Below are 27,829 nucleotides of genomic sequence, written 5' to 3'. Positions count from 1 at the left end.
ATGTTGGCCATTATTTGACCTGCTGGGTTTCTCCAGCATTGTGTTTTATTTCAACCTGCGGACTTTTGTGTTTCACTTCATAATTACCATCTCTCTCCACTTCACTTGGAATTCAGTCTCGTCTTTCCTGAGATGTGGGATAACTGTGAACACTGGTTTGTCATTTATTGCATATATGGGTCCTTGCAATATCCCACTGGACACAAGAGGGTCAATATCAGCAAAGTCACAGGGCAAAGACTAACTTTTCCTTTCCCCTGAGTTTAGAAGAATGAGGGGAGATCTTATTGAAGCCGCTACAAATCAGGGTACAAAGGGGTGGAGACCAGGAGAAGGATTCCCCTGAACAAGGTCTCGGACCAGGGGTCCCCATTTTAGAATGGGGGCGTTAGGCTGATTAGGAATGCGATGAGGAGAAATATCTTCTCACAGAGGAATGGAGAATCTTTAGAAGCCTCCTATCTGAAGGAATGCAGAGGTGCTCCCCTACTTACGACGGTCCGACATGATTTTTCGAAGTTACAATGGTTCGAATCCAGACTTTCAGTTTGGAATTCTGATCTGTTCCTGCGCTTGCGATATGCGGTACGCTACTCTCTCGCAATGCTGGGTGACGGCAGGATCGCTCGAGAGTAATGTACAGCATTCTCTCTTGCGTTAAGGATTTTTTTTCAGTGTGGAATAAAGGTATTCAAAATTTAATTATAAATATTGGTGAGTGCAGTTTTCTTTTTTGACTTAACAATTTTTTTTTACTTACGATGGGGTTGCCGGAACATAAGGAGTTGAGGAGCACCAGTTTTTGAGTTCAGGAATTATTTTTTAACTTTAAAAATTTTTAATTTAGATTACAGCGTGGTAGCAAACCCTTCCAGCTCATAAGTTTGTGCCGACCAAATACCTACAAACCCCGTACATTTTGGAGGGTGGGAGGAACCTGCAGGTCACGGGAAGAATGTACAAAACTTCTTACGGACAGCGCCCGAGGAAAAGAGACAGAGGGAGGGCAAGGTATTAAGGGAAACCGGAGGAGTCGATGTTAATGCCATCCTGTGCCCAGATGGAAGATGAGGTGTTGTTCCTCCCCACCCTCCCTTCCTAGTCCCATTGCGTCCTAACCTCAACTTCCGTCTCTCTCTCTCTTTGTTTCTTCCCTTTCCCCTCTGTCTCCTTGCAAAGAACCAAAATCGATTCTCGCCCTTCCTCTTATCGTATCTAGTTCACACCTTGCATTTGTTGGTCTGAACTCCTCCCTCCCCCGTTCTTCCTCCTTTCTCTCCCAATCTTTATTCAGATGCCTGTCTGCCTTTTGCTCATACCTTAAGGAAGGGCTCAGGCCCGGAACGTCAGCAATATATCCTTACCTCCTATGGACGCTGCGAGACTGGCTGAGCTCCTCCAGCTTTTACGGGGTCTTTTTACTGCAATCACAGCATCTGCAGAGTTCTGTATTTCAAGCCAGCACACCACTCCAAGGTATCAGTCCACACCACGTTCAAGTCACCATCGTCCACGGAGTTTGGTGGGCCGCCACACCTTCACTGGTTCCCAAAAGTGAAAATTAAGAGTGATTCCTTTTTAATCAGTACCTTTCAAGGTAATATTTAAAAGCTTTACTTATCTCAGTAGTATAACGGACCTTAAAAGGAGCTTTTAGCCCTATAGGCATTTAATCTAGTACTAAATTTATCAGCCAATCCCACAGCCAAATAAAATCTAAATTAATCTTAGAAGAGTAGGAGGGAATCCCATGTCATTTGTCTGATTTGTAAAAAATCTGTAAACGCTGGGGAGTGCGGATGAGGGGGGGGGGGGGCACTATATATATATTTTTTAAAATGAACTTTATTTAAAAAAAAAGACAAAATGCTCTCTGTTCCCATTGGAGTGGGATTTGACCTGAGCGGCAAAACGCTGGGAAGGACCAATGGTGTTCACAGTCTCTGGGTTGGAGGCAGAATAGGATCTCGACGAGAAAGCCCCCTCTTTGCTACAGTGTGGTGTGAAGACCCGACTTCAAGATTTTCAGATAATCAGCTCTGGATATTAATAGTGCAAGTTTGATTAGGCAAAGTGAATGTGATACGGTTCTCATTTCTGATCACCCGATCCTTTCAGAATTGAAAAGGGTTAAATGCCCAGAAATAGACCAGGAGTGAAGTACATAAGGATCAGGGCTGCTTACATCATTACCCATTGCATCTTCCAACACCTCTTCTTCATTCTTGCAGCCCTTCACCAAACTTAAAGGTAAGTCCCTTGACCTCAGGAAATCTTGGATGCTTAGTGGTTGAGGAGCGCTCGGGAATGAACGAGGGGGGGGAAAAGGCAACATGGAAAAGGAGGAGAGGACGGTGGTGGGTGGGTGGGTGGGGGGGTGGAATGCTGCGTTGTACAGAATAATTTATTCTCGTCGGAAGAACGGATCGACAAAAAGAGCAGATGATAGAGAAGAGGGAGGAAAGAATAATCGAAGGAATCAACTTCTCAGGGAAATATCTCTGAATGATCTTTCCCCAAAATATTCTGCAACAGAGAAATTAAGGGAGATTTCAGCCTAAGGGCAAGATTTTTGATATAAAATTAATTGAAGGCTTTTCTCTTCAAAATAGTGAACCTTGACAATCTGTTTTCTTGACCTCTAGCGTGGCTTTTATATTTTTGATCCAAAGCCTAATTCCACCCACTAACAACCTTTGGGTTTATCACAAGAATGTTGGGAATTCGGAAGCGCAATCCAACCGTTAGAACCGATGCTTTTCTTTCAGCTGCTTGTAAAACTAGATTGAGGCGAGGATATTGTTTGATCAGGACAGCTCAGACAACTGAAAGGTGAATTGTCTTGGTGGCATTTCGGAGTCATGGCGGCTGCAGGACTTTTCCTTTGATGCTACACAGAATTGTACTGCTGAGGTGAATGTCCATTTGACACCCTGCCTTGTTGTGACATGCCAGTTGACAGAGGGACCGGAGAGACATCAGGATTGCCTGTTGCACCACCACTGACCAGAAGACATAGGAGCAGAAGTAGGCCACTTGGCCCATTGGGTCTGCCCTGCCATTCAATCGTGAGCTGATCCACTTTCCCACTCAGCCCCACTACCCGGCTTCCCAGTAACCTTTGGTGCTTAGTGCTAAAAAATCCCCCAATAGACTTTCATTTTTTCTGCTACTCTTCTGGGAGAGATAATTTTCTCCGAGGAAGGGTTAGGGTGGGGATGGCTTCACGAGCTTAGGGGAGAATAATGGGGTGCATTGACAGGAACTATTCATATACATTAGTATATCTGATTCAGGGTAGGATATCAAGAGTGCAGACATCCAGATGGTTGCTAAAAGATGTTCTGGTTTTACAGTTTTAAGTTTCTGGTAAACCCTCCACTGCCTCTCAAAACTTCTCCCTGCAACACCGCCACCACGGACGAAAGGCTTTCTCCCTCTCTGCTCATCAAGTCAAGACTTGACCTGAAGTGTTTGAGCTGTTTGCCAAACCCTTGCTTACAATGTGAACTAATTTTCTTGCTCTGCCATTATTTGAAGCCAGAATCTTGTTGCTCAGTGCCTGGACAACTCTGCGACCCATTTCCAGGGCCTTCACCAGGGATTCCTTGAATCCTTTGTCGTCCGACCAACCCGGGGGCTTAAGTTACTCCTAACACCCCCTTCCTTGTGGATGGGAAGTTTGGCACCCATCTTGCAACACAACCAGGCAGTGGTTCACTGCTCTTCCCACTGAAGGATCAGATGGGGCACAAGTGAAGGCCGGCCCTGCACACCACCTGTTCTCACCTTTAGGTTTTAGATTTGTGGCTGTTCTGGATTCCGAAGCACAGACCCCCTAGGTTGACACTCCTGCGCTGAACTGTCAAAGGGGGCCGCCTTCAGAGAAGACATTCACACTTGAACCAAAATCATAATCTGTGACAGGGCCGAAGGCTATCTAAGATCACAACAGGATCCAAATTCACTGGGAAAGTGTGCCATGGAATGGCAGATGAAATTGTAACTTGGACAAGCGACACAGTTGGCGCAATGGCGTTGCAGTGCCAGCGACCGGGATCGGGGTTCGAATCTGGCACTGTCCGTAAGGAGTTTCTTCTGGTGTCTGTGTGGCTTTTCCACAGGAGGTCCGCTTTCCTCCCACCCTTCAAAACATACCAGGGGTTGTAGTTCAATTGGGTGCCAAGAGCCTGTTACTGTGGTGTGTGTCGAAATTTAATTTTTTAAAATTTAAATTTAAACATTTAAAGTGTGAAGTGTGGCATTTTGGTAGGTTTAACCAAAGCAGGTGAGCAGCAGGGCCCTGTGTGGTAGAACGGAGAGACCTAGAGGTCCAGGTACATGCGGCGTGGGTTGACAGGGTGGAGAACAAGACGTTCGGCGTGCCTGCTTTCATCGGTCATGGTATTGAGTCCAAAAGAAGCATTGCCTGTGCTTGGATCTAATGAGCAATGTTGGCAGGGTGAAAGGAAATTGGGGTGGTACAGTTAGTGCAATGCAGTTACAGCGCCAGCATCTGGAGTTCGAATCCAGCGCGGCCTGTAAAAAACTTGTACATTCTCCCCAGGTGTGCTGGGTTTTCCCTGGGGGCTCTGGTTTCCTCCCACTGTTCAAAACATAGCGGGGGTTGTAGGTTGCTTGAGTGTTAATTGGGCGGCACAGGCTCGTGGGCCAAAATGGCTGCATGCCTAAATTTATTTTTTTTAAAAATCTCAGGAAGTCAGGTTCCAACTGTAGGAGAAGTTGGTGAGACTACCCCTGGAGTATTGAAACCAAGGATGGAAGATGACTGGGAATATTACCGGGACTGTAGTGGTTGGGTTATGACGAGAGATTGAATAGGCCTGCTGCTTTTCTTTGCCTGGAATTTCAGAGACTGTGGAGATCTAGTTCAACCACAGATTTCCTACACACATTAGTACAGTTCAAAGCACAGTACATCACATGGCATAATACTTTAAGAGATGACGGCCTTCGAGCGCAGATTGCTTTCACAACCATTGTCGCCGTGGGTTACTGTAGAAACAAGGCCTACACTAGTGGCTTTACTGCGGAGAACATTCGTCAAGCAACCGTCTTAAAACTAGCCTTCTGATGTGATTCTCCCAGAGTTCATTAGTCCTGTTTGAGTTGACTGGGATGGCAAAAAGAAACCCTTTGTCCCATCTCCTCCCACCAGCGCTGTTCATAGAAATGTAAACTCCCACCAGCAAAGAGTTGACTCTGGATGGAGCATCATTCTCCAGGATCGAGACACTTGATTTTTTTTAAATTATGACACGGTAGAAGCCATGTTATAACTTGTGCTGCCCAATTACACCCAAATTAACCTACAATCCCCTAAGCGCTGGAGGGTGGGAGGAAACCGGAGCTCCTGGGGGAAACCCCACGCAGACATGGGAGAAATTCCTTACAGACAGCGGCAGATTCGAACTCAGGTTGCTGGCGCTGTAATAGCATTGCACAAGCCACCACGCTAACCATGCCTGCATCCATACCTCGGAACACGACCCCTCCATCCATGAATTGGTGTGCGCAACTGAAGTGAAGCCCCGTGGCTTATGGTGCCCGCTAGGGCCCGTCCTTTCACTTTATTCCTCACCTGAGACAGCATAGCCAACCTCTGCTGTTCCCGCAAAAGAGAACAACAGGAGAGGGGAAGAGCTATTGACCTCTTACCTCTGTTAGTTTTGGCTCCGAGTACTCACGCAAACACTCCAGGTGTGCACGGCATTGAACAGGTGGATACCATCCCTCATGCTTACTCTACAGCAATGAGATGGGTTGATTTGGAGCCAGTCTCACTGGAGAGTACAATGCCATTAATTCAGCTGACTCTTTAATAGCTGGAACCACAGCCAAGAGGATATCAGCATTAGCTCCACTTCACCGACTTAAAGTCTCAGCAGTGTTCTGTTGATAGATAAGTCCCATTCATTTCCTTTCTCCCTGCCAACATTGCACTCGTTAAATCTAAGCACAGGTGAGGCTGCTCTGAAATATGGTATTTGCTCCTTCATCCCTGCTCCATTGAGCATGTATCATGTGAATCTTGATCATTGCCCGCAGTTGAAATTTTAATTTTAATTTAGACACACAGCACAGAAGCAGGCCCTTCAGCCCGCGAGCCTGTGCTGCCCAATTAACTTACAGCTCCCGAACATTTTCAAAGGATGGGAGGAAACTAGAGCACCCAGAGGAATCCCACGCAGACACGAGGAGGATGTAAAGATAGTGCTGGATGCAAACCCCCAGTCACTGGCCTGGCACTGTAACGGCGTGGCACTAACTGCACCGCCTTTTAGATGATGGTTTGCTTCCAATTTGAGGCTGGCACAATTAATGGTGGTGTTCGGCGCAGTGCTACCTACTGCACCAGCGACTTGGGTTTTAATCCGGCACCGCCTGTAAGGAATTGGCACCCTCTCCCTTTGACCTGTGTGGGATTAAATGGTGCATACAGATCTATTTGTGGTTATAGAGCAGTTTGTGTTTGCATAAGAAATATGGGCAGGATTAAACCATCTGGCCCATCAAGTCTGCTATTCAATAGCTGATCTGATGATCTCCACCGACCTGCCTTACCCCAATATCCCTTAATTCCCCAACTATGTCAAAATCTATCCAACCTGGTCTTAGATAGATTTACTGAGGTCGCCTCCACTGCTTCAATGGGCAGCGAATTCCACATATTCAACACCCTCTGGGGAAAAGCAGTTTCTCCTCATCTCCGTCCTAAATCTACTCCCCTGAATCTTGCGGCTATGTCCCCAGTTCTGGTTTTCCCCACCAATGAAAACAACTTATCTACCTCTGTCGTATCTATGTCTTTCATAATTTTACACGTTTCTATAAGATCCCCTCTCGTTCCTCTAAATTCCATCAAGTCCAGTCCCAGATGACTCAATCTCACCTCATAGGCCAACCCACTCATCTCCAGAATCAACCTGGTGAATCTCCTCTGCACCGCCTCCAATCCTTCCTCAAAGAAGGAGATCAGAACTGCACGCAGTACTCCAGATTGTTTATTTTTTATTTATTTTTTGAAATTTTTACAAAATACATACAAAACAGCCCACAAGAAAACCCCTAAATTCCTACATCCCTCCCCCCTCCCCCAACCCCCCACCCATCCTTCCCACCTACAACCCTTGCCCCCTGTTGGAGCACAAAAAAACATATGTGGGGTAATTAACGGTCGGTACCTGGTGTGCCAGCCCTTTACATCACAAAAAAAAACATTTACCTTTTATCTAAACCCATACATTTCATATATAAATTCCACATTTTATCAAAAAAGGAGTAATTATTTTGTAAATTGTACATTATCTTCTCAAAATACAGACACGACTGTAGTTCATTATGCCATCTTTGTATATTCAGTTCAACATCATTCTTCCACGTAACAGCTATACATTTTCTAGCTACCACCAGCCCTAGACGTATAAATGCAATGTGAGATCTGTCCAATCGCAAACCCGTCATTAGTGTATTGGTATAACCCATTAAACACGCCAACGAATCAAGCTGCAAATCCATCTTAAATAAATCTTCCAAAAACGTAATAACTTTTTCCCGAAAAGGTTTAACCTTTACACATGTCCATACTGAATGTAAGAAAGTACCTGTCTCAGATCGTTTATTTTTAGTGATGCGGTATGGTTGCACCCAATTAACCTACCAACCCCACGCTTCTACAGAAGGGTGGGAGGAAACCAGAGCTCCTGGAGAAAACCCACGTGGACGCAGGGAGAATGCACTTACGGGCACCATCGGATTCAAACCCAGTTCACCGGCGCTGGAATGGTGTTGGGATAGTTGATGTTTGAAAGCTGGATTTTTAAAAAAACTGTTCTCGAACCTAGAGTGACTTCTTAGAACATAGAACATTACAGCACAGTGCAGGCCCTTCAACCCTCGATGTTGTGCTGACCAATATAATCGTACTAAAAAAAAATCCAATAATACTAAACCTCCCTACCTTGTGACCCTCTATTTTTTTGTCATCCATGTGCACATCTTAGAGTCTTTGAAGTGCCCCTAATGTTTCAGCTTTCACCGCCATCCCTGGCAACTCCCTTATTCTGAATTGATGCCCTCACGTTCTGTATTCTTCACCCCACCAGTTGCAGTACCCTCCCAACCCCTCTGCTGAGCCTTTCACACACATCAAAATGGTCACTCCTTATTTCACTAGACTCCAGAGAGCATAAGCTCAGTGCTCACTATGCCTTGAGGCAGCTGAGAGCCCTAAATAAGGTCCACATGACCATCCTCCAACCTAATTTCTTTATCATGTTTCACAATGGATTGCCTGCGGGGAGCTTTGTCAACATTTGTGTTATAAATAGGCATTGGCTTAAGTGCCTTGCATTAAAACCCACGCACCAATGATATTTGGTGTCACTGGACACCGGGTTAACATTTTTATTATATCAACACGCAAGAAAATGAATAACGACCAAGGACGGATTATTCTCCTAAAGGTGGCAAGGATTTCAGATTTCTTATCAGAGGACATACGTGACATCACATACTATCCTGAGATTCTTCTTCCTGCAGGCCAGGCAGAATTACCACTTAGTGGCAGTGCCAAAAAACAAAACTGACTCAATGTACACACGTAAACAAATAAAGAAATGTAAACAAACTGACTGTGCAATATAGAGAGAAAAAAAAATCAATGAGTCCCTGATTGAGTTTGTCATTGAGGAGTCTGACGGTGGAGAGGGAGCAGCTGTTCCTGAATCTGGGGGTGTGAGTCTTGTGGCACTGATACCTCTTTCCCGATGGCAACAGTGAGAACAGAGCATGTGCTGGGTGGTGGGGATCCTTGATGATTGCTGCCGCTCTCCAACGGCAGCATTCCCTACAGATGTTCTCAATGTTGGGGAGGGTTTTGCATGTGATGTCCTGGGCAGTGTCCACTACCTTTTGGAGGGCTTTACACTCAGGGGTTTTAATCCAACCAGTCAGCACACATTTCAACACATATCTGTAGAAATTTGCCAGGGTTTCCAATTTCCAAGATCTGCAAACTCCTGAGGAAGTAGAGGCGCTGATGTGCTTAGTTCACAATGCCATTGGGTCCAGGAAAGATCCTCTGAGATAGTAACTCCTAAGAACTTAAATTTGCTCACCCTCTCTACCTCTGAATCCCCCAATGATCACTGGATTGTACATCTCTGGCTTTCCCTTCCAGGATTCAACGATCACCTCCATAGTTCTGATGGGCTGAATGGCCCCTAACTGTATCATATTAAGCAAGTGAAGGAAAGGAGATTTGAAAGATTTTTTCTCTCTCTCTGGAGTAGATTGTTAAAATGTTCGAGTTCATCCTCCATCTTTGTCCTTTGAACGGAGGTCTTCAGAAGTTGGAGTGAAAAAAACTCTGCAGATGCAGAAAACCTGAAATAAAGGCAGGGAATGTGAGAAACTCACATTCAGGCAGCAGAGATAACATTTCAAGAGAAGGGCCTACCATGAGGATTCTTTGCAAAGTGTCCTCCAACCAAAGAATTAAATGGCCTCTTCGGAGTCATAGTATTAGATAAGTTCATTGAGCCTCAATAGCAACAACGTTGAGTCACATTACAGAGAGAAGGTTGGGCTCGTAAAGTGGTGTTAGAACAACAACCTGGGTCTCAACCACTCTTCCTTTTAAGCTGTGCCCACACGCGGGTTTTGCAACCAGCGCACAAAGGAAATTAATGTGCGCACACAAGGTTAGTTACCTGAAATAATGCAATTTTATATAACACTATCATCCGTTACTTCGATGAATGCAATCATACTTGTAATTATAGTAAAACATGCCAGTATAGTTTTATAAGCCATGAGAGACTGGCTGGGCCAAAATGATCTTGAAGCAATTCCAAGATTACATTTGCACCAGCATTCAGTCCGCACAGACTTTTGTCACAGGAAATAAAATGTGCGCCACATAAGGCTTTTTTCCCCCCACAGGATCTGATGTTATTTTTAATTGAGTAATATTAAGGCCAAAATTAAAATTAAATATCTATCAAATTTAATTTGTGTTAATTGCTTTAGTGGTTTCTAGGAAATGTATAGCAATGTCATGGAAGTCAGAAATAGATATAGGTATGGAAAGATGGCACGCAGAACTTGGTAGTTGTAAACCACTAGAGAAAATTACTTATAATCTGCCAAACAAATATCATGGTTTTTTTTGGAAAATATAGAGCCCATATTTACAAACTTTTGGTTTGCATGTTTGATCTCTGAAGACCTTGGTAACTTCCATTCGACCTTATTGTATAAATCTTTTATCTTCTCCAGATTTTCTTTTTTTAGCAATGGGGGGGGGGAGATGGAGGTGGGAGGGTGTGTTGTGGATGATATATACCACGTATAATTTTTTGAAATAATTTTCAGAATTAAATACAATGTCACTATTACTGGGGTTTAAAAATTTATAAAGTATTCAAAGAAAACAAGATTTTGGTGGACACTGTCTACTGAAAATGTTTCTCATTCCTTCCACCTTTCAAAGTGTACAGGGTGTGTAATTTGGTGGCTCAGGCTTGTGGGAAAGAAGGGCCTGTTACCCTGCTCTATGAACATCTACATATCTTAAATCTACGCCCTTGAGTTTTAGATTTCCCCTAATCTGGGGAAAAGACAGCAAATATTTACTTACCTACACCCTCATGGTTTTATCCACTCCATAAGGTTCCCCCCCCCCCCCAGTCTCCTGCACTCCAGCGAGAAAAGTCCCAGCCTCTACGTATAATTTAAGCCCTCACATGACATTCTTCTGACTAGTTACTGCGCCCTTTGAATCTAATGATATCTTTTCTCTGGCTGGTTATCAGACTGCACATAATATCCCTAGTCCAGACTCAAGGTCTTATACCATCGGAACAAGGCGTTCTTGCTCTTGTACCCAGTGGCCTGACTGGTTAAGACAAACAGACCAAAAGCCTTCTTCACCACCCTGACTACTCGTGTGGCCACTTTGATGGAACGATGTACCTGTACCCCTAAGTCACTCTGATCTAAACACTGTCCAGGCCCCAATCGTTCACTGTGCAAGTTCCCCCACCCTCCATTTTAACTCAGTAACTGCAACACCTCCCACTTGTCCAAGGGAAATTCCATTTGCTGTCCCTGAGCCCACTTTCCCAGTTCAACCCAAGGAGCAGAAGGAGGTCCAATGGCCCATCAAGTCTGCTCCATCATTATTTCATGAGGTGTCATTTCTCCCACTCAGTTCCCCCCCCCCCCACATGGGCTTTTTCCCCATAACCCTTGATACCCTGACCAATCAAATACCTGTCAATCTTTGCCTTAAATACATCCAACAGCCGCCTGTTGCAACAAGCTCCACTGACTCATGGCCCACTTCTCTGTTATAAATTGACACCCTTTTATCCTGAAGTTGTCCTAGACTCCCTCCAGGCCTTTCAGCATTTGAAATACCTCTATAAGGTCCTTCGTCATCCTTCTGTTCTCCAACAAGTACAGTCCAAGAGCTGTCAAACGTTCCTCATATGCTGACCCTCCTGGTATCATTTTAGAAAATCTTCCCTGAACCCTCTCCAATGACAGCACATCCTTTCTCAAATAAGGTCCCCAAAAACTGTATACAGTGCCCCAAGTGAGGTCTCACCAGTGCCCTACAGAGTCTCAAAGAATGTATGGCGGGTTGGTTTCATCCACTGTGCTACTGACATCAAGGGCTGTGAGTTAATGTTGCAGCTATACAAGACCTTGGTTAGATGCCATTGGAAACAACTGGTCATCCCGTTACAGGAAAGATGTGGATGTGATAGAGATGGTGCAGAAGAGACTTAGAAAAATGTTGCCTGGATTGGAGAGCATATCCTTTGAGAATGGGTTGATTGAGCCTGGTTTTTTTCTCCTTGGAGTGACGAAGGGTGACCTGGCGGAGGTGAACAGGATGATGAGAGGGTTTGATTGTGTGGATGGCCAGAAGATTTTTTTTCCCCAAGGCTGAAATGGCTAGCACCAAGGGACATCATTTTAAGGTGCTTGGGAGGGGGGAATTTATGAGGTACATTCTTCATGCAGAAAGTGGTGGGTGCATGGAATATGGGGCCAGGAACAGTGGTGGAGGCAGGAACAACCGTAAAACAGGCACCTGGATCTGAGGAATAATGGAGGATTACTCAGTAGGGAAACTCCAGGCATTTGTTAGAAAACAAGTTCAGGTTCATAATCTTCCGATTGTACGTGCAACATGATTTTAAATTTTTTTAAAATTTAGACATACAGCACAGTAACAGGCCATTTCGGCCCACAAGTCCGTACCGCCCAATTTACACCCAATTAAACTACACCCTCCTGATGGGAGGAAACCGGAGCCCCTGGGGAAAACCGATGCAGACATGGGGAGAACATTCCAACTCCTTACAGACAACATGGCCTTCAAACCCCAGTCCCGATCGCTGGTGCCATAAAGGCGTTGCGCTCACTGTGACGAAAGAAAGTTTTCCGGTCCTCAGTGCAAAAGCATGCAAACACACATTCAGACATTGCTTACACACAGGCAAACGATACACGGGCAGTTCAGATAACATAATTACATAACATAACAATTACAGCACGGAAACAGGCCATTAGGCCCTTCTAGTCCGCACCGAACCAAACACCCCTTTCTAGTCCCACCTCCCTGCACAATGCCCATAACCCTCCATCTTCTTCTCATCCATATACCTGTCCAACCTTTTCTTAAATAATACAATTGACTCCGCCGCCACTATTTCTCCCGGAAGATGATTCCACACAGCTACCACTCTCTGAGTAAAGAAGTTCCCCCTCATGTTACCTCTAAACCTCTGCCCCCTAATTCTTAACTCATGTCCTCTTGTTTTAATCTTTCCTCCTCTTAACGGAAATAGTCTATCCACATCCATTCTGTCTATCCCTTTCATAATCTTAAATACTTCTATCAAATCCCCTCTCAACCTTCTACGCTCCAAAGAATAAAGACCCAATCTGTCCAATCTCTCCCCATACTCCAGATGCTTAAACCCAGGCAACATTCTGGTAAACCTTCTCTGCACTCTCTCCACTCTGTTTATATCCTTCCTATAATTAGGCGACCAGAACTGCACACAGAACTCCAAATTAGGCCGCACCAACGTCTTATACAATCTCAACATCACCTCCCAACTCCTATATTCCATGCAATGATTGATAAAGGCCAGCATACTAAAAGCCTTCTTCACCACCCTATTCACGTGAGTTTCTACCTTCAGGGAACGATGTACCGTTACTCCTAAATCTTTCTGCTCTTCTGTATTCCTCAATGCTCTCCCATTTACCACGTATGTCCTATTCTGATTCTTCTTACCAAAATGAAGCACCTCACACTTATCAGCATTAAATTCCATCTGCCATTTTTCAGCCCACTTTTCTAAGCAGCCCAAATCCCTCTGCAATCCTTGAAAACCTTCTTCATTATCCACTATTCCACCTATCTTAGTATCGTCTGCATATTTACTAATCCAATTCACCACCCCATCATCTAGATCATTAATGTATATAACGAACAACAATGGGCCCAATACAGATCCTTGAGGCACACCACTGGTCACCACTGGACCCTGTCTATCCAGATGTTTATAAATACTATCTCTAAGAATTTTCTCCATTAATTTACCTACCACAGACGTCAAACTTACAGGCCGATAGTTGCCAGGCTTCCTCCTTGAACCCTTTTTAAATAACGGAACCACATGCGCAATGCGCCAATCCTCCGGCACTATCCCCATATCTAATGACATTTGAAAAATTACCGCCAGAGCCTCTGCTATTTCCTCCTTCACTTCTCTCAATGTCCTGGGGAAGATCCCGTCTGGTCCCGGAGACTTATCCACCTTTATATTCTTCAAAAGCCTTAAAACTACACCTTTTGTAATCTCTATATTCCCCATATTTACCCAATTTGCTTTTTTTATCCCACATCTCCCAATATCCTTCTCCTTAGTGAATACCGAAGAAAAGAAACTGTTCAATATCTCCCCCATTTCTCTAGGCTCCACACACAGTTTTCCACTCTGATTTTCTAAGGGACCAATTTTGTCTCTAGCTTTCCTCTTACCATTAACATATTTGTAGAACTCTTTTGGATTAGTTTTCACCCTGCTTGCCATAGTTTTCTCGTACCTTCTTTTAGCTTTCCTAATTCCTCTCTTAAGATTCCTCTTACATTCAATGTATCTTTCAAACATCTCCTTAACTCCATGCTTCTTATATCTAATGTACGCCTCCCTTTTTCTTCGAACCAAGTTTCCAATATTCCTTGAAAACCACGGCTCTCTCAAACCTTTTGCCCCTCCTTTTAACCTAACAGGAACATAAAGCTTTTGCACTCTCAAAATCTGATCTTTAAAAGACTTCCATCTCTCTACTACATCCTGCCCATAAAACAAATTGTCCCAATGCACACCCTGCAAGTCCTATCGCATCTCCTCAAATCTAGCTTTTCCCCAATCAAAAACCTCAACCCTTGGCCCTGATTTCTCTCTTTCCATAATGACATTGAAGCTGATGGCATTATGATCACTGGACCCGAAGTGCTCGCCAACACTAACCTCCATCACTTGACCCATCCCATTTGCCAACAGTAGATCTAACACTGCTCCTTCTCTGGTCGGCACCTCTACATATTGTTGTAAAAAACTATCTTGCACACATTTCACAAACTCTAACCCATCCAGTCCTTTCACAGAATGTGTTTCCCAATCTATATGTGGAAAATTAAAATCTCCCATAATTACAACCCTGTGCTTATCACAAATATCTACTATCTCCCTACAGATTTGCTCCTCTAGGTCTCGGTCCCCTCCGGGTGGTCTATAATACACCCCTACAAGTGTAACCTCTCCTTTCCTACTCCTCAGTTCCACCCAAATAGCCTCCGTGGATGTGCCATCTAATCTATCCTTCCTAGGCACCGCTGTAATATTTTCCCTGACAAGCAATGCAACCCCACCTCCTCTTGCCCCTCCGACTCTATCACACCTAAAACAACGAAACCCAGGGATATTCAGTTGCCAATCACAAATGCAACCATGTCTCACCAATCGCTACCACATCATACTTCCAAGTATCAATCCACACCTTCAGCTCATCCACCTTTTTTACAATACTCCTGGCATTAAAATATATGAATTTCAGGGATTTCCCAATTTTTAATCCCTGTTTTCCCTCATCTTTAAGAACAACATTATTTACTTTTCCTGCCAATTGCCCTTCATCTTCTTCCAGAGCATTTCCCTTCTCTATCACCTGCCCATCCATATTCAAATACTTACTACAAACTTTCTTTGTTTGCATTCTAACCTTCTCCTTACTGCTCTGTACTATTTTGTTCCCTCCCCCCAACCATTCTAGTTTAAAGGATCCTGAGTAGCCCTAGCAAATACCTCTGCCAGGATCTGGTCCCCCTGGGATTTAAGTGTAACCTGTCCTTACTGTACAGGTCACATCTCCCCCAAAAAAGGTCCCAGTTATCCAGAAACTTAAAACCCTGCCCCTTACTCCACCCCTTCAGCCACGTGTTAATCCTCCACCTCATTCTATTTCTATTCACACTGTCACGTGGCACAGGGAGTAATCCAGAGATTACCCCCTTTGCGGTCCTTCTTTTTAACTCCCTACCTAACTGCCTGTACTCACTTTTTAGGACCTCTTCTCTAATTCTCCCTATGTCATTGGTACCTACATGTACCACGACCTCTGGCTCCTGTCCCTCCCACTTTAGGATATCTGGGACACGAGCAGCAACATCTCGGACCCTGGCACCAGGGAGGCAAACCACCATCCGGTTCTCCTTGCTGCGTCCGCAGAATCCCCTATCCGTCCTCCTAACTATGGAGTCTCCTACCACAATTGCCCTCCTCTTCCTTTCCCTCCCTTTCTGAGCTACAGGGGCCGACCTCGTGCCGGAGGCACAGCCACTGTCACTCCCCCCAACCTTGATGTCCCCCTCAACAGTGCTCAAAGAGGCGTACTTATTGCTGAGGGTTACATTCACAGGGCTCGTCTCTGGCACCTTACGTTCTTTTGTCCCTCTCCTAACAGTTACCCACCTTTCATCCTCCCGTGGCCCTGGCGTGACCACCTGGCTGTAACTCCTGTCTATGACTACCTCTGTTTCCCTAACCAGCCTGAGGTCATCGAGCTGCAGCTCTAGTTCCCTAACACGGTCCCTGACAATCTGCAGCTCGACACACCTAGTGCAGATATGGACATCCGGGAGTCTGGAAGACTCCAGGACCTCCCACATCCGGCACTCCCGACAACACACAGCCTTAACACTCATCCCTTACCCCAATGAAGAAGTAATGAAGACTATCTTAGCTTTCTCTCCGCCTGCTTTCGCCGAAGCCTGATGAGCCAAAGCCTGGAAGTCCCACTCCTTCACTGGGCCACTCGCTCGCTGTCCCTCTTATTTATTGGCCTTTTACCAATTAACCCCTTCACACTCTCCTGTACGCTGGCTCGACCAATGGCCACCTCCGACGCCGACTCCTCCCCGCAGACCCTGGTAAGAGACTTTTCAAAAAAGTTTTCTTACCTGCCCCGGACTCTTTTCTTTTCTGTCCTTCTCCTCTCTCCTCTCCTCTCCTCTCCTCTCCTCTCCTCTCCTCTCCCTACTGCTAAGCTCTGTCCCCAGTAAGAGTCTTTAAAAAGACCTTACCTTCCCGTCACACTCTCCTGTACGCTGGCTCGACCAATGGCCGCCTCCGACGCCGACTCCTCCCCTATTTATTGTTTCATAAATAGTTGCATCTCAGAGGGTTCGCACGATGAGCAGTTCATCGGTCATTCGGCAGCTCACTGCCCGTGGGAAGTTCTGACTCTGAAATAATTAATGCCAAAACAGCCAGAGCTTCTGTAACGGCAGTGCTGTCACTAGTGCAGGCCCAGGAGAGCGAGGAATGAAGTCTCAGCGCTCCATGCGGGGTTCAGATGCCCAGTCCGGCTGCCACCGGCCCTGTACAGGCATTAAATGGCCTGTTAAAGAAGTCAGTGGTGGCTTATTATTAAATCCTGGGCCTGTGGATCTGGACCCAAGATGAGACTGGCTGAAGGGGTACCAGGTATCAGGACCAGGATGCGAGAGGGTGCTGGAGACTTCCTGATCGTGTCAGAGGTGTGCATCTGGAGCTTGGGTTGTTGATGGTTTGGACCAAAGGCTGCGTGGCTGAGGAGGCTGTTCAGAGGCAAATCCATGGACAATCAGTGACTCTGAGAGACGACCTTTTACTTCTCCTTCTCTGGGTGTAAGGGGCACTGGACATATCTGCTGATAGCAAATCTTTGTCTGCCTCATGGTAGACTAAAGGAAATTTCGTGTAATATCACATTTCCTGTTTTATTACGTGATAATGAAATAAATAATTTAAAAATTTAAACATACTGCACAGTAACAGGCCATTTTGGCCCATGAGTCCGTGCCGCCCAATTACATCCAATTAACCTACAGCCCCAGTACTTTTCGAGCGGTGGGAGGGAACTGGAGTCCCTGGGGAAACCTCATGCAGTCACAGGGAGAACAGACAAACTCCTTACAGACAGTGCTGGATTCGAGCCCTGGTCCCGATCTCTCAGGCCGTGTGATAGTACAGATTCTATCACCAATGTGTATATGTACAGATTGTAGTGTAGGATGACTGTGATTGGCTGAGAGCGTAGCCACGCCTACTGGCAGGTCTTAAAGGGTTGCTCCTAGCCAGACCAGGTCATTCTGGACTGGTCGGCCTACTTGTGATATGCTCTAGTCTTCTAGTTAATAAAAGCCTTGGTTTGGATTCTTTCGATGCACTCGACAGGCCGCAAAGGCATTGTGCTAATGCACAAAAAGCTTGTGAAGACCTGCAGCTGAACTGCTGAGAGAGTAAAGCGGAAATAGGCTCTAATATCTGCAGCGAGGATATCATTGTGGGGAAGTGGTTTAAAAATTGGGCTTTTCTTCCCACTGCGTCAGGGAGAAAGTTTTCCAGAAGCTGGACGTGCCAGACTGGATAAAGGAACAGACCCGTCAGAGCTTTCCTCCACGGATTTAGGTTAGAACCCATGTGATCCATCAAGGGGCGGGAAAATTAGATGGCAGCAGAACAGAAAAGATAGGCTCAGGCCTCCAGACCCAGTGATTTTCAAATGGTTTCTTTTCACTCACATCCCACCTTCAGTAATCCCTAGGCCATCGGTGCTCTGTGATTAGTAAGGTGGGATGTGAGTGGGAAGGGAAGGTTGGGAATCACTGCTCTAGACCCAATTGTTACTGACATATTTTTCTTTGGAGTTCTAAACCCGTGCACAATAACGAGTCAATTAGGGACAATTAAAACAGTGGTTCTCAAACCTTTTCTTCCCACTCACATCCCACCTTCAGTAATCCCTTACTAATCACAGACCACTGATGACCTCGGGATTACTGAAGGTGGGATGTGAGTGAAAAGAAAAAGTTTGAAAACCACTGATGGAGAGGCACGTCAGAAAATCACAGAGGTTTGGTATGACATCGGAAACCCGAGCAAATTTTTTACAGGTGTGTGGTGGAAAGTGTCCTGATCTGGTATGGAAACATCAATGCTCCTGAGTGTAAAGCCCTGTAAAAAGGTGATAGACATAGTCTACGACAGGGTTTCCCAACCAGGGGTGCGAGATAGGATTCCAGGGGGGTGCGAGATAACATTTCAGCTTTTTTTAAAATAAATCCATACTCCTTCAATTTGGATAATATGTCAGATGATGAAGAGCTGAAGGAAGATCTTATTGAACTGCACACAAATTGTGTTCTCGAAATGCAGTTTGAAAGCAAAACTTTGGAATAATATTGGTGTTTGGCAAAGGACATGTTTCCAAGACTTTGTGAAAAAGCACTAACTGGGCTCATCCCCTTCGTGACGACATACTTATGCGAGTCTGGATTTAGGGCCCTTTTGTCAATCAAGACAAAATCTAGAAATCGCTTGGGTGGGCAGGCAAACGTGAGGACTACTATCAGCAACAAGATGCCATGTTTTGAAAAACTCAAGCAATAAACAGGAACAAAAGAGTCATTAAATTTAAATTGGCTTATGAACATTTGAACATTAGTTCTTTAATTTTTTTAAAGAAATTTCATGCATGGATGTAAATTTAATTTTTTTATAGGGTTTATGCAACTTTTAATTTGTTGCAATATTTTTTTCTTTTCCATATGGTTCATTTTTGTTTATATATTATTAAAAATTGATTATACAAATTTGTTTTGGTCACCTTCACCTTTATTCTTAAATAAATTATTACTTTAAGGGGAGCGAGAACATATTAAAATTTTTTAGGGGTGCGGGGCATAAAAAAGGTTGGGAATCACTGGTCTAGGACATTACAGGCAAATCCCTCTCCACTATTGAGGACATCTCCAGGGGATGCTGCGTCGGAGAGCAGCAGCAATCATCAAGGATCCCCCCCCACCCCCCACCCAGCACATGCTCTGTTCTCGCTGCTGCCATCAGGAAAGAGGTCTCGGTGCCACAAGACTCACACTCCCAGGTTCAGGAACGCCTGCCCACCCCCCTCCACCATCAGACTCCTCAATGACAAACTCAATCAGGGACTCGTTTAAGGGCTCAATTTTGCACTTTGTTGATTGTTTTTCTCTCTGTATTGCACAGTCATTTCTTTATTTGTTTGCACGTGTACGTTGAGTACAGGTCTTTTTTTTTTGCACAGCCAGTAAGTGATAATTCCGCCTGGCCCGCAGTTAAAGAATCTCCGGGTCATGTGTGATGCTGTGTGCATAAATAAATCTGAAATATGAAGTGTCGCCAAATGTGTGGCAGACCTCAGGTGTCGATGAAGAAGAAGAACTAGGAGATATGTCAAAGTACTTGGAAAAACTAACATTTTCTCCCTTTCAACAGCTGCAGAGATGCCGATGACAGATGTTCTCGCTGCTGAAGACATCAAAAAAGCCCTCAGTGCTTGCCAAGGTAAGTGCTGGTCCCTATCGATTGATTCGAGGGACGTGGGTGTTGGCGGCAAGGCCAGCATTTACAATGTTTCACACGAGGTACAACCCATGAAGGGAGAGAAATAGAGTCAGCCTCATTAAAAGCACAATGCTGGAGAAACTCAGCTGGCCAAAGAGCATAAGTTATGTAGCAAAGTTAAATGGACATAACCATCATTTTGGGCTTGAGATCTTCATCGAGGTCTGATTAAAATGGCAGGTGCCCAAACAAAATGGTGGGAGGTGGGGGAGCAGCAGACGGAGGAGCACAGACCCCAAAGTTGACATACATTTTGACCTCTCATCTGACAAATATTTTAGTTCCATCTTAATCAGGTCAAGGTCTCAACTCCTTTCCCTTGGGTCTATGGAAGGGGCAGTGGAGGAGGGGGGGTGGGAAAAGAGGAAATATTTAATTTCCCCTTCTCTTCACCTCTCTCCCAAGTCTGGAAATAGCATGCACATTAAGTGAGGTTACGACAGGCGTAACACTCGAAAGTCTCCAGACTCCATGGTTGATGTAAAAACACAACACTGGGGAAACTCAGCAGGTCCAACAGCGGCCTTCATGTAGCAAATATAAAGGTATGTAACCGACGTTTTGGGCTTGATCCCTTCATCAAAGCTCTTTATCATTTTGTTCGGGCACCTACCCACATTTTGTACATACCTTGATGAAGGGCTCAAGCCTGAAGCGTTGGTTATGTGTCTTTAGCCGCATTCAGGCGGCCAGAATACCGGACTGTAAAGCTGCCTATTCTACCCCAATGCGGCTGTCAGGTGGTCACCTGAAAGTGGAGAACCTGGCCAGGAGGAGCACTTACCTAACCCTCCCCATGTAGGTATATTCTCTGGCTCGGAGAATCCCCCATTGCACCTGAAAGCAGCACCAGGTAAAGCGGCTAGCAGCTTTCAGATGCCTAGCAGTCCTCGCTGCCTGACAGTCCCCTGGCACAGGTCTACAGGGCTGGGGCGACCGGCGTGGGATTACAGGGCTGGGGCGACCGGCGTGGGATTACAGGGCTGGGGCGACCGGCGCGGGACGTCAGGGCTGGAGTGGCCGTGCGAGATGTCAGGGCTGGATGGCCACTCCAGCCCTGACATCCCGCGCTCTCCAGCCCCGTAGTCCCACGCCGGGGGGCTGTCAGGTAGTGAGGAGGAGGCTATCGGCAATGGGGAGGTGAGCTGTCAGACGGCTGCCCTTGCCCTGACTCAGGAGCTAGCATTTGCTCCGCAGCACCTCTCCCCGCTGCGGAGCTTTCAGGTGGCAGATCAGTCCTTCGTAGACTCCCGCAGCTGACGGAGCCGCATTCTCCAGCCATTTCCACCTCAAAACAACTTTTATCTTTGCAACATAAAGGACCTGCTGAGTTTCTCCAGAGTTGTGTTTTTACTTCAATTAATGGCATCTGCAGGCTTCCATATTTTACACCTTTGGTCAAAACTCAGGTAAACCTATGTTTCTTCCCCGACAGCTGCTAAACAATGCACTGAGCCTTTAGACGAGGTTCACTGCGCGGTCTCTCCCCACCACCTTGCTGTACTTTCCCCTTCCAGTTCAGATCACCACAGTGGTTACTTTTGATTGAACCCCTTCCTCCCTGATCATCCTTGGGAAGACAGCAGGGTGCCTTGTTAGCACCCTGTAGGTTTGGGGTCAGGCCTTGTCCAGGCCAGGTGCAGATGGGAGGTTCCTTCTAGGAGTGAATCAAATCAAGTGTCTGGGACTTTCACTGTGATCTGCACTCGCCTTTAAATTTCCCAGCTGCCATTTAGGGGGTGGGGGCTGGGTCTTTATTTCTTGAACAGGGGAGGCCAGAGAGGGGTTTACAAGATCATGAGAAAGTCTTTCCCAGACTCCAGAATAGAAAAGACTCTATAATAGGTTTCTCAGCCTCTTAAACGTACGGGATTGGAGGGTTAATTAGGCGGCGTGGGTTTTGTGGGCAGAATGGCCTTCTATCATGCTTGATTGTTAAAAATAAAAAGTAAAAACATCCTTTTGTGTGAAGTCAAAAGTTGGGCGGATTCAAAGAGCAACGAGGCTGAACACATTATTAAAACACACGTAAGGAGATCGCAACAGGGAGAACACACACTAATGCTCTCACTCACACAACACGGTATGATCAGCCACATCAGACTTCAGCACAGACAAGAAGTGCTTGTTTCTACGTACAGACTTGTAACAGCCAAAGGCTGTTCCCTGCCTAACATGGGCACGGCTCCAGTGCTGTCTGCCAGCCCTGATCCCTGAGAAGTGCACTCCTGACCAACAGCGTCGTCCACAGTTCACGACTGGGAATAGCGTAGGGTTCATCTCAGGACCAAAGAGCAAAAGAGCAAGAGCTACTCCACGTGTTGGACTTCATGGTACACTAATCTGGAGGGTCCGGCCCAGGTAATCACTAGGTGATAAAGGGGCCAGTAGTCAGGCGTGCACCCATGAGTGGGCAGAGTCCAACCTTGATTGGCAGATGATGCAACTTCTGACTTGTTTCCAGACGAAGAGGCCACATGACCCTCCACAATCCACATTCCCGCCAAGTTTCAAATGGATAGGTCACATGACCCTCCACAATCCACACCCCCAGCAGGTGCCAGACGGAGAGATCATGTGACCCTTCACAAATCTGCCAGGTTTCAGCTGGAGAGGTCACATGACCTTCTACAATCTACACAACACAGCCCAAGTACACCTTACATCTCGTAATGTCCAACAGTAGGTACTAGATGTAGGCTGGAATGTTAATTACTATTATAATCTTTGATTAGTTAGGAAGGTAGAAATGTTGACTAATGAGGTAGTTTATCTCCTCTGATAAGAATTCTGTCTTTTTTTTGGTCAAACAGCTTCCTTCTTGATCCTGGGTGTAGATTTTCCTTTTTTTAAATAGCAAAATAATAAAATATCGATACAATATAATCTGTTTGATTAAAATGTGGGAAACCTTGGATGAAATTATATGATGTAAGTGTAATGTATCCTGTTGATTTTTAATATATATGTCCTGACAATAACAATCGGCTTTTAACAACAGCCAGAATGAACCTGAGAGTGTCTGATCTCAGAAGCTAAGCAGGTTCAGGCCTGGTTAGTACTTGGAGGGGAGACCAACAGGGGTTGTCGGTTTCTGTGAGGGGCGCTGGACAAAGTGGTGACTCTCCGCCTACCTTACGGCGGACAAATGTTATGTATGTTACATTCTAGAAGAAGTATTAAGTGGCAGTAATTTTACCTCTGTCTGTAATTTTGGATGTGAAATTTCACTGCTAATAAAAATCTTGAAGAGGATAAAGGGTACGAATGAAAGATATTGTCAGCAGAAATTTTGCAAATGAAGACATTTGCCTCCTCTTTTGTGCAATATCCAGATCCTGAGAGCTTCAATCACAAGTTGTTCTTTCAGAAGGTTGGTCTGAAGAATAAGCCAGAGAAGGATGTGAAAGAAGTCTTCAACATACTTGACCAAGATAAGAGCGGCTACATTGAAGAGGAAGAACTCCAGTAAGACTTGCCAAATGCGGGGCAGGGCAGCTGAGGGCATTTAGAGGTTTTCCAAGGAGTTGGGCTGAGTCATTGAAATGAACCACCCGCTCCAGTTTTGCAGTTGATTGTGTTAAATGTTCATCTGTCCCCGACTACATCCTCTCGCTCAATAATCACAGGACTTGGCGGGGTCCAAAAGCTCATGAGGAAAGATGGTGGAAATCTGAAGCAAATAAGAAAATACTGGAAACATGCAATTGGTCAGGTACTATCTGTGGAGCATTGACATTATAGGTCAACGACCTTCCATCAGACCTGATTGGCCATAATCGTGAACTCAACTTCCCGTTCCACAAAGCCTGATAATTTCCATTTATTTTTCTAAGCTTTTGGTATGTTGGCCTTCATAAATCAAAGAAGTTGGGATGTGATGGTAAATTTGTATAAGACATTGGTGTGACCCCAGATTTGGAGTCCTGTGTGCGGTTTTGGCACCAAACTACAGGAAAGATATCAATAAAAGTGCAGAGAAGATTTACTAGGATGTGTCGCCCAGACTTCAGGAACTGAGTTACAGGGAAAGGTTAAACAGATTAGGCCTTTATACACTGGAATGAAGAGAATGGGGGGAGATCTGGTGGGGGCATTTAAAATTATGAGGGGGATAGACAGAGCAAATGTCGGGAGACTTTTTCCACTGAGGGTAGGTGAGATACAAACCAGAGGATATGGGCTAAGGGTAAAAGAGGAAAGGTTCAGGGGGAACGTCTTCACACAGAGAGTGATGGAGCGGCTAGCTGAAGTGATGAATGTGGGCTCAATTTTAACATTTAAGAAGAATTTGGATACATGGCTGGGTGGGAGGGGGGTACGGAGGTAAAGGGACATTACAGGTCAGTGAGACAAGACAGAATAATAGTTCAGCACAGACAAGAAATGCTTGTTTCTACGCTGTAATGTTCTATGGTTCTACAAGACATACATAGAATAAAAGGGTTAGTGTAGCGGTTGGCCTGACGCTATTGCACTGCCAGCGACCCAGCTCGAATTTGCCTTTGCCCATAAGGAATTTGTATGTTCTCCCCGGGTCAAGGTGGGTTTCCTCCAGGTAGTCCAGTTTCCTTGCCCTCCAAAATGTACAGGGTGTTAGGTCGGCACAACACTGTGGGCCGAAGAGCCTGTACTGGGCTGTAGATTTCTATGTTAAATTCCCGAACCCTTTAAATGAGGACATTTGCCTTCCAAATTGCCTCTCCTACATTCTACACTCCGTGGCCAGGAGACAGTTACCCTGAGGAGCCCCTCTCCAGGACACCTGGATAAGGAGGTCACACAGTGAAAAAGGAGGGATTTCGGAGAGAGGAAAAGAATAACGAGGATGTTGGAGCCACAAAGTGTCGGATTATAGGTTCAGCTGACTCTCCATGGGTAAAGAACACGTGTATGATGGGTTTAGGAACATTGGGAGTCATTGTTTACTTCTCCATCAACAGGTTTCTATTAAAGGGCTTTGCTCCTGATGCGAGAGACCTGTCCAAAGGTGAAATCAAGAAGATTCTTGAAGCCGGTGATGAGGATCATGATGGCAAGATCGGACAGGATGGTTAGTGCACTTTTCTCTCTTTCCGCTATCAGATATGGTGTTATTAATTGCCCTTTAGGATAGCAAGGTGGGAGGGGAAGTGGAAAAAGAGGAAGGTATTTACTTATGAGAGAGAGAGGGTAGGGAAAGGGAGAGGAGGAAAGAGAAAGAGGGGGGAGAGAGAGAGAGATCTCTGGGAGAAAGGGTTCTGTCGATGATTCAGGTCTACCCTTTCATGCAGATTAATTTCATCTCAGCTTCACATCCCATGGATGCTGCTCGACCTGCTCCAGGTACCAGAGCATCAGCGGACTCCCGTGTCTCCATTTTAATGAGATCACTGCCTGGGAGGATGGTGGAGACTGATCCAAGAGAGCTGGCATAGGCTCTGTGGGCTGATTGGTCTCCTGCATTGTGTTGAGCAATGGGTCTCTGGGTTTTTAATAGTTGTAATGCTGTGGGGTTTCCTGGGGTGAATTAGCGCTGAATTCCGTCTTTTTCCTAAAGCGTTTTGGGATGTCCTACTGCCGTAAAGCCAACAAGAATAGTCACCAAGCAAACAACAGCATTTTGAAAAGGGGGAATGGATACCCCTACAGGAAGGGGGAGCGTTAGGGAGATGGGGATTAAGGCAAAACCAGGAAGTTATCTACAGAAATCGTTACCTCAAGAAGGCAGCCAGCATCATGAAGGACCCCTGTTACCCTGGTCACCACTTCTCACTGCTGCCTTCAGACAGAAGGTACAGGAGGTATATGCTTTATGAATAGAATCAGGCTCCTGCACATCCCCATTTAAGCTGAACCAGAACTCCAGTGCAGAACCACTGCCTGTACTACAACAAGCATTTCTTCCCACTATCAGCCAACAAACGGTCAATATTTCTTTTCCCTTTTTTTAATATTCATTATCGTTATGCAGAGCAGCTCGGTTAGCATGACGCTATAGCAGTGCCAATGACCAGGATTTGAATCCGCCGCTGTCTCTAAGGGGTTTAACCTGCATGGGTTTCTTCTGGGCGATCCGATTTCAAAAGCGTGCGGGGGGACAGCGGGTTTATTTGGACAACACAGGCTGGTGGGCTGGAAGGGCCTGTTACCGTGCCATATGGCTAAATGTTAAATTTAAGTTAAAAAACAATATTTTTCTCTCTTTGTGGCGAATTAATTGCACATAACTTGTTTGCTTTATATAACTGGAAAGCTGCAGCAAGGAAGAATTTCATGGTCTCTGGATCGGGTCTTCATGTGAGACAGCAAAAATCACTCCCCATGACTCTACTATTTATTAATGATGTTTAATGATGTTTCTGTGTATCATTTGTACGTATGTGTGTTATGTCTGTTATCCCTATGTCTATACGTGCATGTTATGCCCATATCTGTTATGTCAGTATGTGTGTGTTATGCCTATATCCGTGTTATGCCTGTATGTGTGTTATGCCTATGTCCATCTTATGCCTGTATGTCCATGTTATGTCTGTGACCATGTTATGCCTGTGTTATGTCTGTATATCATGTCTGTGTCTGTTATGCCTGTATGTGTGTGTTATGTCTGTGTCCATGTTATGCCTGTATGTGTGTGTTATGCCTATGTCCGTGTTATGCCTGTATGTCCGTGTTATGTCTGTATGTCCATGTTATGTCTGTGTCTGTTATGACTATATGTGTGTGCTATGTCTGTGTCTATGTTATGCCTGTATATGTGTGTGTTATGTCTGCGTTATGCCTGTATGTGTGTGTAATGCCTGTGTTACGTCTGTGTTATGTCTGTACGTGTGTTTTGCATGGTTTTGCACTGAGGACCAGAGAACACTGTACCTTCAGGCTGCACTGGTAAAATTGGACGATAAATAAACTTGAACTTGGCAATAAACTCTCGTTCGAGTCCAGCTATTCCCTGGGGCAAAATTGGCAGGTTCTCGGCGCTTGAACACTTTGGTTTGACAACTCACTCCATTCTTTCTCTTTTTTGCAGAGTTTACCAAACTTGTGTCACAAGCATGAAAGATTCCATTGCCTCACACCCCCACCACTCTCGCTGACAAGGCAAGTCCGCCCATGGAAAGCTGCGGTTAATGAAGCACCCATTTAGTTCCTTCTATTTATTTGTACATTTTATACTCACGTTTGTGCTGGAAGATGCAGTCGAACAAATAAATGTCAAAGGATAATTTGGTCCCACATTATGGCCTCTGTGTGATTCATTTGGGGTTCGAGTATATCTCCAACAACCTCCAAGCTCCCTTCTGGACCTCGGTGCTACAACTCAAGAAACTGCAGATGCTTAAATATGGAACAAAAGGCCAATCTGCCGGAAGAAGTCAGTGCATCAGTGGGAAGAGAAAGAATTTTGGGTGCTTTTAGGGCTCGGGACAGCCTTCAAGACCGAGAGTGCAGAAGAGGTCGCCAGGAATGCAAGGTAGAGCCCGCCTCTTGCGCTTGAGGGACTGTGACAGCGTGAGAAGTGGAGTGCCAGGCCTCTGCACGGCGTGGGTTGCGGCTGGTGGCCATGCCCTCGAATGCCCAACCAATCAGGGTGGGCAATCCTTGCCCTGTCAGCCTCGGCCAAATGGGAGCGGGTAGAGGAAGACGGTGCAAGAGGCATGCACATCAGAGGTCAGGAGTAGCAGATGGGAAGATTCTGCACGTTTATCCTGACTGCAGCTGTCGTGGTGAGAAGAGTGTCAGGTCTGGTGGGTTCACAGAGAGACAAGTCAGGGCACAAATGTTACCATCACACGTAAATTTTATTGATA

General features: G+C 45.5%; 1 protein-coding gene across 1 annotated transcript; it reads left to right on the top strand.

The window, feature by feature from the left end:
• Window positions 1-2,193: 2,193 nt before the first annotated feature.
• LOC138748807 (parvalbumin alpha-like) lies at window positions 2,194-27,256 on the top strand. Its single transcript, XM_069909579.1, has 5 exons — window positions 2,194-2,250; window positions 19,911-19,979; window positions 23,375-23,507; window positions 24,983-25,092; window positions 27,049-27,256. Exons 2-5 carry the CDS (start codon window positions 19,919-19,921, stop codon window positions 27,075-27,077), a joined length of 333 nt encoding a protein of 110 aa, XP_069765680.1. The 5' UTR covers window positions 2,194-2,250; window positions 19,911-19,918; the 3' UTR covers window positions 27,078-27,256.
• The last annotated feature ends 573 nt before the right edge of the window (window positions 27,257-27,829 follow it).

Source organism: Narcine bancroftii, chromosome 13, assembly GCF_036971445.1.
Source record: "Narcine bancroftii isolate sNarBan1 chromosome 13, sNarBan1.hap1, whole genome shotgun sequence".
NCBI lineage: Eukaryota > Metazoa > Chordata > Chondrichthyes > Torpediniformes > Narcinidae > Narcine > Narcine bancroftii.
The sequence above is the reverse complement of the archived record's forward strand: the minus strand, read 5'-3'. Positions and strand labels throughout refer to the sequence as shown.

What these genes read in the sequence shown, in the direction of transcription:
- LOC138748807 (XM_069909579.1), top strand. Translation starts at nt 19,919, where the DNA reads ATGCCGATGACAGATGTTCTCGCTGCTGAAGACATCAAAAAAGCCCTC. An exon ending in AGCCCTCAGTGCTTGCCAAG is followed by an intron (nt 19,980 to 23,374) that starts GTAAGTGCTGGT and finishes TGCAATATCCAG; the next exon opens with ATCCTGAGAGCTTCAATCAC. An exon ending in TGGCAAGATCGGACAGGATG is followed by an intron (nt 25,093 to 27,048) that starts GTTAGTGCACTT and finishes TCTTTTTTGCAG; the next exon opens with AGTTTACCAAACTTGTGTCA.